General features: G+C 42.8%; 1 protein-coding gene across 1 annotated transcript in view; it reads left to right on the forward strand.

Moving 5' to 3' along the window:
• TRRAP (transformation/transcription domain associated protein) overlaps positions 1 to 18,449 on the forward strand; it is a 111,774-nt gene extending 93,325 nt beyond the window's left edge. The window contains 12 exon segments of the mRNA XM_054693708.1: positions 28 to 128; positions 3,353 to 3,554; positions 5,245 to 5,409; positions 6,663 to 6,753; positions 8,084 to 8,229; positions 9,018 to 9,279; positions 10,489 to 10,714; positions 11,002 to 11,219; positions 11,906 to 12,090; positions 13,951 to 14,154; positions 14,245 to 14,439; positions 17,280 to 18,449. Of these exon segments, the coding sequence (XP_054549683.1) occupies positions 28 to 128; positions 3,353 to 3,554; positions 5,245 to 5,409; positions 6,663 to 6,753; positions 8,084 to 8,229; positions 9,018 to 9,279; positions 10,489 to 10,714; positions 11,002 to 11,219; positions 11,906 to 12,090; positions 13,951 to 14,154; positions 14,245 to 14,439; positions 17,280 to 17,564 (2,280 nt within the window). The 3' untranslated portion in view covers positions 17,565 to 18,449.
• The last annotated feature ends 620 nt before the right edge of the window (positions 18,450 to 19,069 follow it).

Genomic DNA, 19,069 nt, shown 5'->3' on the forward strand with positions numbered 1-19,069 from the left:
ATTTTTTTTTAATTTATTTTAAAACAGGGCCTTGAAGTTATTGAATCTACAAATTTAAAATACTTTACAAAAGAGATGACAGCTGAATTTTATGCACTGAAGGGGATGTTCCTGGCTCAGATCAACAAGTATGTATATTACATAGGAGTAGGATAAGAACTTGGTTACTAAAGTTATTTATAACTTGGCGCCAAAAGTGAAGTTTAAGCTAGAAAATGCTATGAATTAGTGATAGTCATTAGATATGACAATGTCAGATGTTACACCTCTGTGAAGACAGTATGTTGCAGCAGATTGAGAAGATAGTTTGATGTGTATCTCTTGAAAGACGAAAAGCAAGTTGCTTGTATGTGGAAACTGCTGATAACATGGATTCATTGCCCCACTTTCTCAGCATGCCATTTTGGAATAGAGTTATTTCCTTTTATGAAGATGATTCTTGTTTTAAAGCCAGGAGATCCGAATCTAACCATTGTATGGTTTGCATAAATACTGTATTGAAACAACCCACACCATTGACGTCTGTGATTGCTTTTATGCTGTAGCCACAGAATAAAGAAGTTGTGACAGAAAATGTGTGGTTCACAAAGCCTAATGCATTTACTATTGCATTGGGACCCATTACTGGATAAGGTTGTAGAACCCATTTTTAGGAAAATGAACAAATGGGATTTTGTAAAAAAATGTAGAGACGAGTTATAGTTTCACATATATCGCTTTAAAGCCCATTTTTCATTTTTAATATATAGGGGTTAATATTTTTCACTCATTTTTAAATAAGGAGGTGATTTTGCTAATATAAAAGGGTTTTCTCTTTAGTATTTTAAAATCATTTGATATAAAATATACCATTTGAAAGTGTACAATTGAATTTTCATATATTCACAATTTTGTACACCAATTCTAGAACATTTCCTTCATCCCAAAAGAAACTCCATATCCATTAGCTATCACTCCCTGTTCTCCCTCACATTGTCCCCTGACAAATCCTGTTCGCTTTCTATCTCTGATTTGCCTTTCTGAACATTGCATATAAATGGTCATGTATAACATGGTCTTTTGTGTCCAGCTGCTGTCACTTAACATGATATTTGCAAGGTTCATAGCAAGTGTCAATACTTCATTCCTTCTTGTGGCTGATAGTATTCCATTGAGTATTCATACATTTTATTAAACCATTCAACAATTGATAGACATTTGATTTGATCCCATTTGGGGGCTAGTATGAATAATGCTGCTAGGTACAAGGTTGTATGTGAGCATGCTTTCATTTCTCTGGGATATGTTCCTAGGAGGGGAATTGCTGGGTCATATGGTAACTGTTGCCTCAAAAATTTGAGAACCTTTCTGACAGTTTTCCATAGTGGCTGGCACCATTCTGTACTCCCACCAGCGTGATGGTGGTTCTGTTTCTACACATCCTTCCCAGCATTTGTTTTTATTATTTTTCTGATTATAGCCATACTTGAGTATGAAGTGGTATGTCATTTTGGTTTTGATGAAGTCAAATTTTCTTTGTCTTTTGTAGCTTGTGCTTTTGATGTTATTTCTAAGACCCCATTGAGCATTTACTCCTGTGATTTCCTCTAAGAGTTTCATAGGCTTACCTCTTCATAATCTTACTTGATAAAATCCAACACCCTTGCATGAGAAAGAAAAAAAAAAACAGTTTTACTTTTTCTTATTCCTGATCTCTCTTTTCATGAGACAAGAGGTAATGGTTCAGTTTTCGCAAATGTGTGTATCCCATTGTCTCAGCACCATTTGTTGAGAAAACTATTCTTTCCCTATTGAGTGGCTTTGGCACCCTTGTTAACCATCAGTTAACTAGGATAGGTTTATTTCTGGACACTCAATCCTGTTCAGTTGATAGTATCCTGCCACTACCACACTGTCTTAATTACTGTGGATTTGCAGTCAGTTTTGAAATTGGGAGGTCTTCAACTTTGTTTTTTGATTTTCAAGATAGCTTTGGCTATATTGCATCCCTCCATTTTAATACGAATTTCAGTTTACCCATTTCTGCCAAAAAAAAAATAAAATAAGGCAGTTGGAATTATAATAGGGATTACAATGAATTGGTAAATTAATTTGAGAAGTATTGTTATAGTAGTAGTATTAAGCCTTTCATCCATGAACACAGGATATGTTTAGTTACATCACCTTTAGTTTCATTTAAGTGTTTATAGTTTTCAGTGTACAAGTGTTATATTTCTTATGTTAAAGAATGTTTTCTCTATATGAGATCATTTCATCTACAAATAGTTTTCACGTCTTCCTTTCCAGTCTGGATACCTTTGTTTCCTCATTTAGTTGTCCTGGCTAGGACTTCCAGTACTATCTTAAATCTTAAATAGAAATGGTGAAAGTAGGCATCCTTGTCTTATTCCTGATCTTAAATGAAAATCTCTCAGTTTATCACCATTGAGTTTGATGTTAACTATGGGCTTTTCATAGATGGCATTTACTATATGGAGGTAGTTTCCCGCTATTCCTAGTTTGTTGCATGTTTTCCTTGTGAAAGGGTGTTGGATTTTTCAAGTAAGATCATGATTTCTCTTTCTTTTCTGCTTATGTGGTTTATTCCGTGGATTGGTGTTTGTGTGTTGAACCTCCACCTTGCATTGCTGGAAAAAGTCCCTCTTGGCCATGGTGTGTAATCTTTTTAATATGCTGCTGGATGTGATTTGCTAGTATCTTGTTGAGTTTGTTTGCCTCTAAATTCATAAGGAATATAAGTGTAGTTTTATGATGTCTTGTACATTGTTGGCATGATAGTAAGGTGGTGTAACTGTTGTGGAAAACAGTTTGTTTGGCAGTTACTAAAAAAAAACAAAACAGAATTATGACTCAGCAGTTACTCTCCAAAAATATTGAAAACAATTGCATATGCAGGTACTTGTTCATGAATGTTCCTAGCAGCTCTTTAATAACCATCAAAATGTCAAAACAAATCAAATGAATGGATAAAGCAAATGTGCAAACATACAATAGTATTGACCAATAAAAAGGAATGAAGTACTGACACATAGGCCACATGGATAAACCTAGAAAATGCAGAAACTAGGCACAAAAAAATCAATTTTGGGGGTTCATTTGTCTGAAATATGCAGATTAGGTTAAGTCCGTAGAGAGAAAGCAGATTTGAGGTTGGAGGGAATGGAGAGTAGTGACTGCATGTTTAGGGGTTTTATTTTGGGGTATGAAAAGTTTTGGAACTAGATAAAAATGATAGTGGCATAACATTTTGAATATACTATATGCCACTGAATTATTCGCTTTAAATGGTTAATTTTCCATTGTGTGAAGTTCATCTAAAAAGGATTTTTTTTATTATTTTGTGTCCTTGCAGATCTGAAGAAGCAAATAAAGCCTTTTCTGCAGCTGTGCAAATGCATGATGTGCTGGTGAAAGCATGGGCAATGTGGGGCGATTACCTAGAGAACATCTTTGTGAAGGAACGGCAACTGCATCTTGGAGTGTCTGCTATCACCTGTTACCTGCACGCTTGCCGGCATCAGAATGAAAGCAAATCAAGGAAATACTTAGCCAAGGTGAGACCAAAAGTATTCTGGTAGCCTTCAAGTTTGCATAAAAGTTCAGCTATATACTAATTCATGCTGTGTGTGAGATGTTATTTCATGCCTTAACACTTGAAGTCTCTTCCGTAATTCCATTTTAAAGCTCAGGAGGTGAACCTGTATATATGGGGTCACAGGACTTGTGTCAAGACCAAGCCTGGAATCTGGGTCTTAAGGTCTCAAGTTTAGTGTCTTCTGTGGGATCTCATACTGAACAGAGATTCCTACAGACTGGTAAGAGGTCTTGCCAGAATTTACCTGCTAGATGCTCGTTAGAGTCTAATCTCTTACTGAGGGGACAGAGCCATGTCATTGAATCATGTGATTTCTGCACACACTTCAGGGTGAGGTCTGCCTGCCATTCTTGTTCTACCTCACCCCATATAGCACTGGCATAGGGTCACAGCATACGCGGCACAACAGGTGTTTGCTTGAGATTAAGATTCCTTCTCGAGGTTGCTCCTCCTTACTCCTCCCAAGAAACACAGAAATAAAACTCAGCATTAATTCTTGCAGGGAAATTAAGAAAAGGTTGTGCTTTTCTGTTTTGTCCACTAAATGTGTGAAATTTTTAGAATTCCTTGATTTAATGCCATAATTTGAAATGTTCATCAACACCTAGTACTTCTACCTGTAATTTTTTTACTTCTACCTGTAATTTTTTCCAGACATTCATGGATATATCAGGCTGCCACCACTGCCAAACACCACTGTGGAGATTCTTAGCAAAAGTCTATATTATGATTTTGGTGAAATCACCAAGTGTAGCAGGTTGGCAGACTCTTGCCATCACCTGTAACCACTTTGGCATCACTGGCCACCACTAGCAAACAGATTGGATTCACTTAGTTACTGGTATTAAAGATAAATCTAGAGCCTCCCCTGGTGGTGCAGGCGGTTGAGCACAATGCAGTGAGGCTTTCCACAGCCTCTGCAGTGCTGGTTCAATCCCGGCCGGCCGGCAAGGGTCCCACATGGCATGGTGGACCTCTCCTGTCTTGCCCACTGCTCCTCAGCAGTGTATTTCGGTCCATCTGCCTGTTCTGTTCCCTGCTCTTTCTCTGGTGAAACCTCTCACTTCCCATGTGTCTGGCCTGTACCCTGGTTAAATAAATAAAAATAAATAAAAATAAAATAAATCCTTTAAAAAAAAATCTAGATAAAAACTGTATTCAAAATTTAGGTTTTAGGGCCTCCCCGTTGGCGCAGCGGTTGAGCGCTGGGTTGTGAAGCTGCCTGCAGCCTCTGCAGCGCCAGTTCGATCCCCGGCTGCTCCCCAGCCACCAGAGGAGGGTCCCACATGGCGCGCAGACCTCTCCTGCCGCCCGCTGCTCCCCTCAGCAGTGTACTTCGGTCCTTCTGCCTGCTCTGCTCCCCGCTCTGGCTCTGGTAAATTCTCTCACCCTCCTGCACTTCTGACTGTACCCAGTGCTTGTATAAATAAATAAAAAATAAATAAATCTTAAAAAAAAAAAAATATTAGGTTTTAGTTCTCTGTAAATTTATGTTAAGTTTAGAAATATCATTGACCCTCATATAGCTTTCTTTCTGTATTGCCAGTAAAACTACTTAATATAGTGTTTTAATATTGGGGAAAGGATATTTGATTAAGGGGTCTCAGAACTTTTATTCAACTGAAGAATTTTTCCTTCTATCTTCATAGGTGCTGTGGCTTTTGAGTTTTGATGATGATAAAAATACTTTGGCAGATGCTGTTGACAAATACTGCATCGGCGTGCCTCCCATCCAGTGGCTGGCCTGGATCCCACAGCTACTCACTTGCTTGGTTGGCTCCGAAGGAAAGCTGCTTTTGAATCTTATTAGCCAGGTGGGAATAACAGGATGTTTTTTGTTCACCAAAATAAGTATGTTTTCATTTCAAACTCTTTTTTTCAGAAAGAAAAGTGAATGCTGAAAGCATTAAAAATAAAGAGATGAAAAGATAGACACAGATATCATTATATAAAGCCCAATTTAAAGTGATTAAAAAAATATATCAGGGTTGAAATTAATCAACTACAGTGTTACTGTATTAAAACTGTAATGTCTTTGCTTGAACATATAGTAAGATGCAAGTGAAAATACACATTTTCTTAAAATGTAAGCTGTTGCCCCCAAGTTACTCATGTGAGAGGTACATGTAATTAGCATATTACAACTGATTTCCTGTCATGTACTAGGAGCTCTGAGATTTCCCTTAAGATGCAGTTTGGTCTGGAATACAGTACCTTTGGCTGTACCTTTTTTAATAAGAAGAAAGTCAGGTAACGTTTCATCATTAAATAGCACTTAAGGGACATGATGCTCATTGTTCTGTCTGTCTGGTTAAATTGCTGCTTACATGTGGTATACCAAAAATTTTGAACATCACAGTGGTTTCATTTTTTCTCTTGGTTTATGTTCCTGGATACCAGCATTTTTTTCTGGAATTTTATCTGTCAGGATGGAAAGTCATTCTTACTTGGTATGTCATTCATTGAAGTATGTTAGCCAGCCACCCTGTGGCTAAAATTAGCTATTACTCCTTTTTCTTTAATGGGCGCATATTGAAGGATCTGAATAACTTGATATCTTCTCATCTATAAAACCTCAATTTAATAAAACTGGTGTTCTTGTCTTCAGTAGAAAATTTTTGGTTATGCAGAGAAAATTTTTTTGCTGATTAACCTAGTTTTTAGTTAGAATCACTTTACATCCCTCAGTGCCTAATATCAAGACTGACTGGAATTATTTTGTGTTTACCTATTATTTGCCTAAGATCCAAGAACTTAATGTGTTTTGCCTCCCTCAGATTTATTGAATCAAATGCAAGTGCAGTTTCTCAGTCATGAATAGTCCCAAGGCAGAATTGATGAAGTCACCATGTTGGTCATTCTTGGATCTTTTGAAGCTAAACTAGATGTTTTACCTTCTGTTTCATCTGCCTCATGTGCAACATCAGTGGCCTAATAATTGCTTTCTTGGTTCCAATGCAAGCCAGCAACCCACCTAGGAGAACCATCACTTATTTTTAGTCCAAGTTGTCTTCATGCAGAAATACAGTGGTGAACAGTGCTCTTCATTCCTCCTGTCTCTGAGCAGGTTGGACGAGTGTATCCCCAAGCAGTCTACTTTCCCATCCGGACCCTGTACCTGACTCTGAAAATAGAGCAGCGGGAACGCTACAAGAGTGGTACGTGTCTTTCGGGAAAGCTGGCTAGGTCATGAAGGGTTCATTCCAGGGGGCATTTCGTGTCCCAGCTGCTGTGACACACTCCAGTTCCATGGTAACTTCCTAGTATGTGGCAATCTTTAATCAGTGAGAGGACACTTTGGAATCAGAAGGCAAAAACCCAAGTCTCTGAGTGATAGTTCTCCTTCCCTGTGAGATAACAAACAGGGTATTAGTTTACCTTAGTGATTTGGTCCATAAGTCAAAGAAGCATATGAAACTGTTAGCTATACATAATAATTTAAAAACTTAATTTGCCTCATTAGGTAGGATGCATAAGTGCCTCCTGATAAACAGCATGAATGTCATTTACTCTGTGTATGTTATTAGGGTTATATGGAATATCTTCAGCTGTCAGAAGAATCAGCATAGAAGTCAATCTTAGCACATGTAAAAATTTACTCAAAATACAAGCTCTTATACTGAGTAGTCCTAGTATGTAAAGAAATAACTTATTTAATAGTTTCAGTTACCCACTAAGCATGGGCTTTGTAAATAATGTTTTAAACCCAGACTTCATGCTTCAAGATAGAGTTTTTGCGAGAAGGTGACGTCATCCACTGGGCTATGGTGTCAGTGCCCACTTGTGACCTGTGTGGGTTCGGAGATTGTGCAGTAAATTTCAGCTCTGATCTTGAGGTCTGCCTTGCTATATTCATGTTTTGTTCATCTGAAAGTTAAGATATTTTTGTTCCAGGTGAGCTGAAAATGAAAAATTGGCATCATATTTCTCATACAGTAGATGCCTGTGTTTCTCAAAATTAGCATTTTGTGGAAGTGATTTGACTTTCCTAGATGAAATAATATAGATCTGCTACTTAACCTCTTCTAGATTCTGTGATGTGTAGTATAAAGATTGTATTATAAAATATTTTTTCAAGTATGAAAATACTTAAAGTTAAAAAGGGAGTGTACCATGAACACTCAAACACCCTCACTTTGATTCACCAGCTAGCATGCTGCCATGTTTGCTTTCTCTCCCAACATGAATGCTTTTCCATTTCACTGAACCATTTGAAGCCAATTTGTAGATGGTCACACTCTCTATAGTTGGTTTCCACAGCACTCCTCTCCTTAGAGCCAAGATCATCTCCCATGCAGTTCCAGGGGACAAGGTCTCGTGATGTGTAATGCCCGGCAGGAACCAGCGTTCCTCTGGCCGGTGGGTCCTCTAGAGCATGAGCTCTCACATTGGTCAGTTTTGCGCTGACATTGGCGTTGTGTGTGTTGCTCTCAGATTCTGGACAACAGCAGCCAAGTTCAGTGGGTAACCAGTCCCATTCTGCATCAGATCCAGGGCCCATTAGAGCAACAGCACCCATGTGGCGCTGCAGCCGAATCATGCACATGCAGCGGGAACTCCACCCAACCCTTCTGTCTTCTCTGGAAGGCATCGTCGATCAGATGGTCTGGTTCAGAGAAAACTGGCACGAAGAGGTATTTGGATATGACTCGGAAATGCTGGCTTCTTGGGGAGGCAATGTATTATTTTGCATGCTTTTGCAGCTATATTATCTCTAAATCAGCTGCCTGGTTATTTAAAATATTTATTAGTGTTGATTGAAAAATGGAACAGGCAAATAGTTGATATCTGCACACTAGTGCTGGCTCACATATTTGAAATAGAAGATTCCAAAAGAAAGTGAAATTGAGAATGTCATTTCTGGCCTTAAAATGTTTACTTGGCTCACTTGTGGGTGCAGTCATTTAACCACCACCAGTTGCAAGTAGCAGTGGAGGGTGTGAGAGGAACTGGGGCTTGGGTAACTCCAGAAGTGGGAGCTGGTTCTTCATTGATCTTGTCAGCAGCCAGGCCACCTTCATGGCATATGCTTAAGCTGATGACATATAAATCAGCCTTCATTGTTCAGATATTCTCCAGTTGGCCCCAAGCCCACTTGTTATCATCACTGTGTTTTGTGTGCGTACACAGACATGCAATAGCACTAAAGCTGTTTGAAAATAAGCTTTTTTCCATAGTTAATCATCAGAATAGTATGTGTATGACAAGAAATGGTTTTTGTTTTATGTTCTAGTACACACCCTCATTGTTAAAAATAAGACTCCCAGTGTGTGGCACAGAACATTCCATTCGTTCTGATTTTATACCTGCTACATGCTAGGTGCCCAGAGAAATAGCCCTGGCAGTGGCAGGAACGTGTTGGACAGATATATTTTGTCAGCACTGAGAACTCTTGTGAATTTTCTCTACTCTTTCCCACTAGGTTCTCAGGCAGCTTCAACAGGGCCTGGCAAAATGTTACTCGGTTGCATTTGAGAAAAGTGGAGCTGTATCTGATGCCAAAATTACCCCCCACACCCTCAATTTTGTTAAGAAGTTGGTGAGCACTTTTGGGGTGGGCCTGGAGAACGTGTCCAACGTCTCAACTATGTTCTCCAGTGCAGCCTCCGAGTCTCTAGCCAGGCGGGCGCAGGCCACTGCTCAGGACCCTGTCTTCCAGAAGCTGAAGGGCCAGTTCACAACTGGTGAGTCTCGCTTTGCTCTCCCTATACCTAGGTAAAGTTCCTCTTGCTGTTTTTCCTTAGTCTTTAACATCTGGTTGTATCCATTTGTTTTCATTATCACTGTATCAGGTGGACTGGTGGTACTGTGTCAGTAGACACAGATAACAGGGGACCCTGCTTCTAGCTCCCATGGCTTATATTTCCAACAGAAATGGTTGCTTTATCCTGACCTTCGCGATCTGGCCTGTTGGGATAAGAGTACCTCCCACCAGTGGTGCTAATCTGGGAAGGAATTGAGATTTTTATATATATATATATATATATATATATATTTAGATTTATTGATTTATTTATTTATTTTATACAAGCACTGGGTACAGTCAGAAGCGCGGGAGGGTGAGAGAATTCACCAGAGCCAGAGCAGGGAGCAGAGCAGGCAGAAGGACCGAAGTACACTGCTGAGGGGAGCAGCAGGCGGCAGGAGAGGTCTGCATGCCATGTGGGATCCTCCTCCGGTGGCCGGGGAGCAGCCAGGGATTGAACCGGCACTGCAGGGGCTGCGGGCAGCTTCTCAACCCAGCGCTCAACCACTACACCACCAGGGGAGGCCCGAGATTTTTTTTTTAAGGCAGAATTTTCCGTTTAATTGACATTTTACTCTAAATAAAATACGAGAGATTGTTCAGGGTTTTTTTAATTGCTTAAGTGAAAAAAATGCATGTTTCCCATTTTTGTCATTTGACTTCTTGCCTTAATTTCTTCTGATGAATTGACTTATAATTTAGTATCCTGGAGACATCCCCTTTTCTTCTTTAGCTTCAGGTTGATGCTGTGTTGGCTTTAGACACAAGGGTCTTATTTTGTCCTCATGATGCTCATTCTCAGAGGCAGCACTGCCATTGGCGCCATGGGCTCCAGGCCCCCTTCAGAGAGCTCCATGTCTCCACATTGAGATGGGGCCCTTCATCCTTTCCTGATGGGAGCCTGTTGTGACTGCAGATGCTGCAGTTGTTTCTCTCCTGCCCCTCCTCCCAGCCCACACTAAGGCTTCTGCTCTTTCAGACTTCAGTTTACACTTTAAAAAGCAGGGGGCATTTGAACTGCCATCTCCAGATGTAGGAGTAGCCTGTTTGCTAGCTGGGACGTGATTGAGCAGTGACTTTGTTTGTAGTGACTTAGAAATAACCCAGATGATTAAAAATGCTTTTCATGATATATTTTATTTTGAAGATTTTGACTTCAGTGTTCCAGGATCCATGAAACTTCATAATCTCATTTCTAAATTGAAAAAGTGGATCAAAATCCTAGAGGCTAAAACCAAGCAACTTCCAAAATTCTTCCTCATAGAAGAAAAGTGCCGGTTTTTGAGCAATTTCTCAGCACAGACAGCTGAAGTAGAAATTCCTGGGGAATTTCTGATGCCAAAGCCTACACATTATTATATCAAGATTGCTCGGTGAGTAAGTGTGTCTGACCCTGCACATGATCACTGATGTCCCTCCAGGCAAGCAGCATGAGGCCTTACTGTCTTCTGTCCCCTGGTTAGAAACAGCTCTGCTGCTTTTCACATCCAGAATTGGGTTTTCCCTTCCTCCAAAATGGGGTAGAAATAAATTAGCAAACGGCTACCTACTGAGTCCGTTTTTCCTTACCAGTTCTGACTTTATGAAGTTCCATTTTTGTCTCAAGAAGCATGGGATATTGAGAGTCAAGGAGTTGGTGTTTCACTGTTTATTTTGGTAGGTTTATGCCCAGGGTAGAAATTGTACAGAAGCACAACACTGCGGCCAGGAGACTGTACATACGCGGACACAACGGCAAGATCTACCCCTACCTTGTCATGAATGATGCCTGCCTGACTGAGTCACGGAGGGAGGAGCGTGTGCTGCAGCTGCTTCGCCTGCTAAACCCCTGTTTGGAGAAGAGAAAGGAAACCACAAAGAGACATTTATTTTTCACAGGTACAGGAGCTGCACTTGGGGGCACACAAGCAGCTCACACTGGCATCTGAGCATTTTCTATGTCAGCAGCTGAGGATGCGTGAGCTGTACCATAGAAGGCCTAAGATGAGGTCAGGCACTCCCAGGACAGAGCCTCAGCTCCTGGAACTGGCCTCTTTGGGCCTTTAGCTGCTCCCTGCAGAACTGGTACTTTGAGGAGAGTTTGGAAAACGTGGCGCTGTTCTGTGCTTACTTCCATGGGACCAGTGCACTCTCCAGCAAAACCACGACCAAGTGGAGGGCCCTTCACTGGTGCTATTAACACTTCAGTTTATAAGTGGGTTTTTGAATCTTCCTGGAACCCACACAGCCTTCCTGGGGTGAAATGCAAGACTTGGGAGGTCAACAGTTGGCAGCCTCTTATTTTGCAAGATTGCCTTCTAAAGAATTTCTGTTCATCTGTGTCTGAAACACAGAGTGATTGACAGTTCAGGCTCTGTCGTGCGGTAGGTTGAGCTTTGTGCCACATGTGAGTCAGTGGGGTGGTATTGACCAAAAAGTTCTTTAGATTTGCTTTCACACATACATCTGCTCTCAAAGACTGAATTGTCTCTGTTCCTGGGACATCCCTAAAGGTAAAGTCAAGTGATGACCTGTGGTTATTCTCTCTCAATCTGTCCTCCATTTCTCTTACCCTTTCTCCTCAGTACCACGAGTTGTGGCGGTATCGCCACAGATGCGCCTTGTGGAAGACAATCCCTCCTCCCTCTCCCTGGTGGAGATCTACAAACAGCGCTGTGCCAAGAAGGGCATTGAGCACGACAACCCCATCTCCCGGTACTATGACAGACTGGCCACAGTGCAGGCTCGAGGGACCCAAGCCAGCCACCAGGTATGAATCAGACACAGTCAAGGTTGTGAGCTGCCACCATGTGCTTAGAAAAGTAGCAGGGGTTTTCAGAAACTGTAATGGTAGAAATTAGATGAAGTGGCATTTGCTGCAGACCATTTGTTGTGCAGAACAAAGGGGTAAGCTTTCAGCTTTGGGAAGGTTTATTTGTTACCTATATATAAAGAAACTAAGAAATTAGGATATTAAAAATAATTTTGTGGTAAACTTATTTGGTAACAAGATCAGATCTAAGCAATATGAGGCTCTTCCTCCACTTAATGCTCACAGTCACCTGGGTTATGGCTGGGAGAGTCAGGGAACATAAGTCTCTATACCATATGTACTTTCTAAAATAAAAAAGTGGTGAACCCCAAAACACATCGACTCCAGCTATTCAGTTACCTGGGGAGAAAGTTGCCCACAGTGGGAGTTCTGGATGTGCACTCAAGGGCCTATTTGCAAACAGATGCTTACATCAGAATTTTCCCTACTGTTTGATAAACAATGTGTATAACTGATGAAGCCCATGATTGATCCAGCTTATCACAGTTCCAGGGTCCTGCTGGGCCAGATAGAGATGCTGACAGTAATATAGAATAAGTCTGCGCCATGCCCTCTTACTTTTTGTTTCATTATTAACTCTTCCTTCATCCTTGCATTTTTAACTTATTGCAATATAACTCAGTGCCAGAAAATTGATCCTTTAATAATGTACAGTTCAGAGTTGGGTACTATTCTTAAAACATTGCAGCACCCCTCAAGTTGTTGCAAGCCTTTGTTTAATTTCCAGAGTTCTAGAAAGGTTTATCTTGATGATTTTGCCAGTGTTCTAACTGCTCTCATGAAGGAGCAGATTTTGGAAGTCCTCTCCCCACTTGCATTTTTCAGGTGAGGCCATGAACTGTACCCCGAATGTGTGGTTGGTGGTCTGTATGGCTCTTAGTTGCTTAAGGACCTGTGTTTCATGGTTGTTGAGAGCACACACATAGGATTTAGTCCACAATAGACCTTGGGCCTTTCTTTACCAGTTGGTCTAACAGGAACTAAATTAACACAATCAACTTTATTAAGGCTGTCTCTATTTTTGTGACATTTGAAATAAGGTTGTAGGTCTTCCAGTATAAAATTCAGATAATAGTGTTGCCTACCATATGCTGTAATTCTAGACTAGCTCCTTCAGTTTATAAAACTTTTGTCTTTAATAATCTTAGCTATGAAGTGGTGGTATTGGTATCCAACTATTCTTTTGTTCTTTCTGTTAACTGGCCAATAGATTCTATAATTAGCAAGTTATAGTATTCAGAGACCTATCTAAACCCTTGATAAGACAGGTACCTTATGTGATGCAGCTGAGACTTTTGTTCCAATGACTCTTGTTTTGAGCATAAGACATGGAACCCTCGAGGGAAATTGACCAGTCTCATGCCTCCATATTTAGTCGAATGACATTGCATGTATATTTGTTGACAAAATTCCCTCTGCCAGTACTAAGTAAGAAATTACAGTTTGAGGGCCTCCCCGGTGGCGCAGCGGTTGAGCGCTGGGCTGCGAAGATGCCCGCAGCCTCTGCAGCACCGGTTTGATCCCTGGCCACCAGCAAAGGTCCCACATGGTGCGCAGACCACTCCTGCCGCCCGCTGCTCCCCTCAGCAGTGTACTTCGTCACTCTGCCTGTTCTACTCTCCACTCTGGCTCTGGTGAATTCTCTCACCCTCCCACGCTTCTGACTGTACCCAGTGCTTGTATAAATAAATAAATAAATCTTTAGGGGAAAAAAAAAAGAAATTACAGTTTGAGAGTTACCTTTTAAAGAAAAAAAAGTGAATTGAATGAGTGTCTTGGAGTGGTATATTGTTTCAGGTCCTTCGTGATATCCTCAAGGAAGTTCAGAGTAACATGGTACCACGCAGCATGCTTAAAGAGTGGGCCTTGCACACCTTTCCCAACGCCACAGACTACTGGACCTTTCGGAAGATGTTCACCATCCAGCTGGCACTGATTGGCTTTGCGGAATTCGTCTTGCATTTAAATAGACTCAACCCTGAGATGCTGCAGATCGCTCAGGTAATTTTGTTGTGAACAGCCAGACCCTCTCCTTTACACATCTGTTTTCTGCTGCTTCAAGTTCCTAAAATGTCTTCCTTTGAAATGTAGGACACAGGCAAACTGAATGTTGCCTACTTTCGATTTGATATAAATGATGCAACCGGAGACTTAGATGCCAACCGTCCTGTCCCTTTCCGCCTCACACCCAACATTTCAGAATTTCTGACCACCATTGGTGTCTCTGGCCCATTGACTGCCTCCATGATTGCAGTCGCCCGGTGCTTTGCCCAGCCAAACTTCAAGGTAAGTCAGGTGTCGTCTTGTGAAAACCACAGACTGGGATTCATTGTGGCCTCACAGGAACTGCCCTTCTGCTTACAAGAAGGGAGAAAGCAGTCAGAAAAACCCATCATTTGCAGTTCCTCGTTGGTCTAACAGGACGTTGAGGAAACCCAGTTTACAAAGGAATCTGGAGTCTCTTGGACAGTTTTTCCCACTGTTAACCATTGCATGCCAGTTTCGTTTACTCCAGTTCATACCCACCTTCCATTTCCCATTTTGCAAACCTTTTTGCAGTAAAAGGGCTGAAGTGTTTTCTGGAGGATGGTGCCTATCTTACTAGGGCTGGAGTGATCGCCCAGTGATGTGGGCCTTGGGGGGTGTCTGACATCTCTGCCCACAGTGGTGGGGCCACAGACACATCTACCATTGCCTGCCCTGTGCCCATTACTGCACTAGCTGCTTTGAAGGATTCCTATCCAGGTCTCCCAGCAGTTGTGCAGATGGGGGCAATGAGGCCAGTGCTGGCGTGACCCCTCAGATGTCATGTAGCTGGGGGGAGGCAGACTGGGATTCAGGTCCAGTTTGTTTTGACCCCAAACCTTTGTCTTCCCCACCAAAATAATTTCCTTTTCACAGTCGGGGACTGAACACAAATTAATTTTTTTTTAATTATGAGAGCAATTGTAACTTTTTTTTATTAGATACGCAGCTTGTGTCTAGAGGCTGTTTCAAGCACTGATTGCTTTCCAAAAAGTTTACTCAGAAGTTTCTAAATTAAATACTCTTAACTGTGAACAAGGATTTTACATTATATATACGTGCTCTTTCTAATGTTTATTGTACATACATGTTCATGAGTAAAAATAGCCTTCATTTTCCTCCTGAGTTAGGAATCCATGTGGTAACACAGGAGAGCAGAGCCGCTCAGGCACTACCCTCGGCTGAGGCATTAGTGATGACACTCACGCGGGTGGAAATGCTGTACTTCTGCAAGTAGTCATAGGATAATCCTTAGGATGGCATTTAATTGGAAAAGTTAAGAAGAGTATAGAGGGCTCTCCTTGTTCTAGGGGCTGTTAACAACTTGGAGTGACTCTGTTAATCTCTCACAGATGTGCTGGTGTAGGTGGGAAGAAGCTGGGTCTTCCTCCCAAACTTAGGACCCACATTTCTTAGCCCCCTAAATGTAGTGAATGCCTTTAAGTTAAGCTAAAATATAGAGCATTTTGTATGAGAATATCTTCTAAAAACAGTTTTTTGACAGGAGGTAGAATAAAACCCTCAGTCTGTTAGTCTAAAGTTACTTTTAAAGTCCTGGGTCCCACAGTGGGAGCCTTCTGCATTCTTTGAAGGTGAGAGTGGGCTGTGGTGAGAGCTCTCTTCATGGATACTTTCACATACTCTCATCTCTTGTAAGTGCTCCTGTCTTGTCTTGGTGATCTCAGTGCCAACAGCTGGTAGCCTTCTCCACCTGTCTCTGTCCATCCTGCTGGGAGCACCCTCCAGTCACAACGTCTTGCCTGCTAGTACTGAAGATACCAGTACTGAAGATTCCTGTGCCGCCTCTGGTTTCTCTCTCTCCCTGCTCCTCTCTTTAGCTTAGAGTTCATCGGTGCTCCTTACACTCCCACTCACCGTACTTGCTGAGCGGAAGCCCAGCATTGGCAAAGCCCAGACCTCTGCAGAGTCCTTAGTGCTCATGGGTACACAAGTGAGGGCAGAAATATATTCAACCATGCTGGCTGACGTGGTAAAGCTCCGTGACCCCACAATAGATTGGCCATCATGTCTAACAGTCAATTTTGGCATCTGTTGTCATGAAATACCAAGCTGTGCTTACAGCTCTGCCTTGTCCTGCCTCTGACTGGCTAAGAAGACACTCTCCATCCCTTCCTGGTTTCCAGCTCTTCCTCCTCTCCCTGCCTTCAGGATCTCCCTGCTAATTCCTTCATTGTCCCCACACCATCACCAGCCACCACTCCCATCAGTGATAAGACAGACCACCCCTTCTGTCTCAACCCTTCCCCTGACTCAAGCACAGCTCTCTAGCTTCAGGCTGTGGTCTCAGCAGCGTCCCCTCTCTCCTACACCCTTAACTTTTTTCATCTTCACGTAATTTGGGGGGAGACTTCGTTGGTATGCTGTTTATAAACAGGCACAAAAGGGTTAAATACCTTTCTCAAGGTCACCATGATAGAAGTAGAGCGGTGACCACATGAAGGCCTGGGACTGACTATCCCTCACCCACTGGTGTTGCCAGACTCCCAGTGCTTGGGCCTCAGTCCTCTGTATATTGTTCCCTCTAGGTGACACACCATCCTACAGCAACCACATCCTTTGCACCCTTGATTGCAGTTTGTCTCCCCCTCAGTGTGACCTCATTACCAACTCCCTTTGGGACCCAATCTCTCCAAGCCCTCCTTACCTGTGTTTTCTCCACAGCACCAACAAAAAGCACCTTACACATTTCTTTGTTGGGTCAGGGAACGTGGTGTTTCTGTTTTGTTCACTCTTAGCTGCAGTGCCAAGAATAGCTCTGCCTGACAAGGCCTTGGACATGCACTTGAACATGTGGATTAGATAGATGGCAGCTGGGTACAGTAAGCAGCCTGGTGTAGGTCGGTGCCTCGGGTATGTGCACCTTGGCTCTGTTCAAGACCAGACGAGAGATGCTCCACATCAGGGAATCAGCTTATGCTCCAAACGGCTGCCCCAGTGCATCTGCAAGGCCCACACCCAGGCCCTGCTGCTGAGGCCAACTGGGCTCCGTGCCCACCACAGCTGAGCTCAGTAGGCTCCTTGGCAAGCTGCCCCTCCCACTCATTCTTAAACTCAGGTGATTTCGTTCACTCCTCACACAGGTGGACGGCATTCTGAAGACTGTGCTTCGAGATGAAATCATTGCTTGGCATAAAAAAACACAGGAAGACACTTCCTCTCCTCTCTCGGCTGCCGGGCAACCTGAGAACATGGACAGCCAACAACTGGTGTCCCTGGTCCAGAAAGCCGTCACTGCCATCATGACCCGCCTGCACAACCTCGCTCAGTTTGAAGGTGGGGAGAGCAAAGTAAACACTTTGGTGGCTGCTGCAAACAGCCTGGACAACCTGTGCCGCATGGACCCTGCCTGGCACCCGTGGCTGTGACCACAGCTCCTCCCGCCACCCAGAATGTGAAGGGTGCCTCTCGAATGCTGAGTCCATGCCTTTATGGCTCCTCTCTGCCTTGTTCATTTTATTACAAAGGTCATGCAGTTTGACTGGGCTGCAGTTATCTTCCTGGTAGTTTGTGTGTGAAAGAGGGTGAATTTTATTTTAGAAGGAGCTGAACTATGAGAGTGAGGCCATTAGAAATGGCAGAGCTGAAACTGTCAATTTTTAAATAACCTTTTAAGAAACCAGGATTCCTAGTCTGGAATTTCTTTGTGAATTCTTTTTTACTGTACTCCTCTCTATGTGAATGTACAGATTGAATTTAGAGAACAATTCCTCTTGTCCTTTTTTAACTCTTTACAAGTGACACTTCACAGGAGCGTCGTGGTTCTGAATGGACCTTCACGCAGCGTCCAGGGAGCCCGCATGGTTAGAAACAGGACTTAGCAGACAAGCCGAGCCGAGGCTCCCCTAAGCACAAGCTTCCATGCTGTAAAAGACCAGCTCTGGGAAGCTCCTGAGCATTTGACGTGCATCAGAAGAGCCTCGTCTCCTGCTGGGGAAGTCGTTTGTTGTACATTCAGAGTTGGATTCAACTGGGAGAAAACAACTGTGAAAGTTGGCAGGTGAATCTTACGCTTTTTATCAGCTAGCTCTTTGGATGTCTTCTAGACATTGTACCTTTAAAAAGAAAAAAAAGACCTACTTTTTCCTTCCTAACTTAAAAAGAAACAGCAACGAATGTTTCTGTTAACTCCAGTCTGTTGATGTTCACATTTTTATAAATATGAGCATTGAGAATGTTCTGTCTAAATTTGTACAGTGTGATTTTTTTAGAATAAATATTTTGTAAAAGGAAGTGTTGTCCTTTATTTTGGCGTGAGTGCATGTTCTGTGGTGCTGCTTCTGCCGAGCGTCTGGGCCCGTCAGGCACCGGAGGCCTCCAGGACAGCGTGGGCTGTGTGCGCACTGCCTGCCGGCACCCTGGCATGACACGCGGTCTGAACGCAACAGGCAGCATGTTTGTGATGGTGATGAGTGCTGACCTGACTTTGAAGGCAGCATGGGAGTGTGCCCAGAAACCTGGGTGCTTTCCACTCTGCTGACATCTTTCTGGGCTGCTGTCATGTGACCTGGGTGAGCAGATGGGGAAGACAGGCAGGCGAGCAGCCAGCTCTGTCGCTGCATCTCTGGTGGAAAGGAAGCAAAGCAGGAGAGCCGAGCACCTGCTGGGATGACATCAGGACGCACCCCGGGGCCCTTCCAGAGCCTTCGGGTCTCCTAGGCCTGGGACACTCCGCCTTGGACTCCGTTTGACCCAGGTTGTTGTGGGGTGAAGCCTGCAGCTGAGTTCACTCAGATCACTCCAAGTCCAGCCCATGGGGCATAATTGGACGTGCCGGGAGAGGTGCAAGCTTTGGTGCTGGCGGGACTGACACTACAATGTGATGAGATCTTTATGCTGGTCTCTAGTCTTCAGAAGGAGGTGAAGGTGGCCG

The sequence above is a fragment of the Talpa occidentalis genome, unplaced genomic scaffold, assembly GCF_014898055.3.
Source record: "Talpa occidentalis isolate TD23 unplaced genomic scaffold, MPIMG_talOcc4v2.1 talOcc4.12, whole genome shotgun sequence".
Classification (NCBI taxonomy): Eukaryota; Metazoa; Chordata; class Mammalia; order Eulipotyphla; family Talpidae; genus Talpa; species Talpa occidentalis.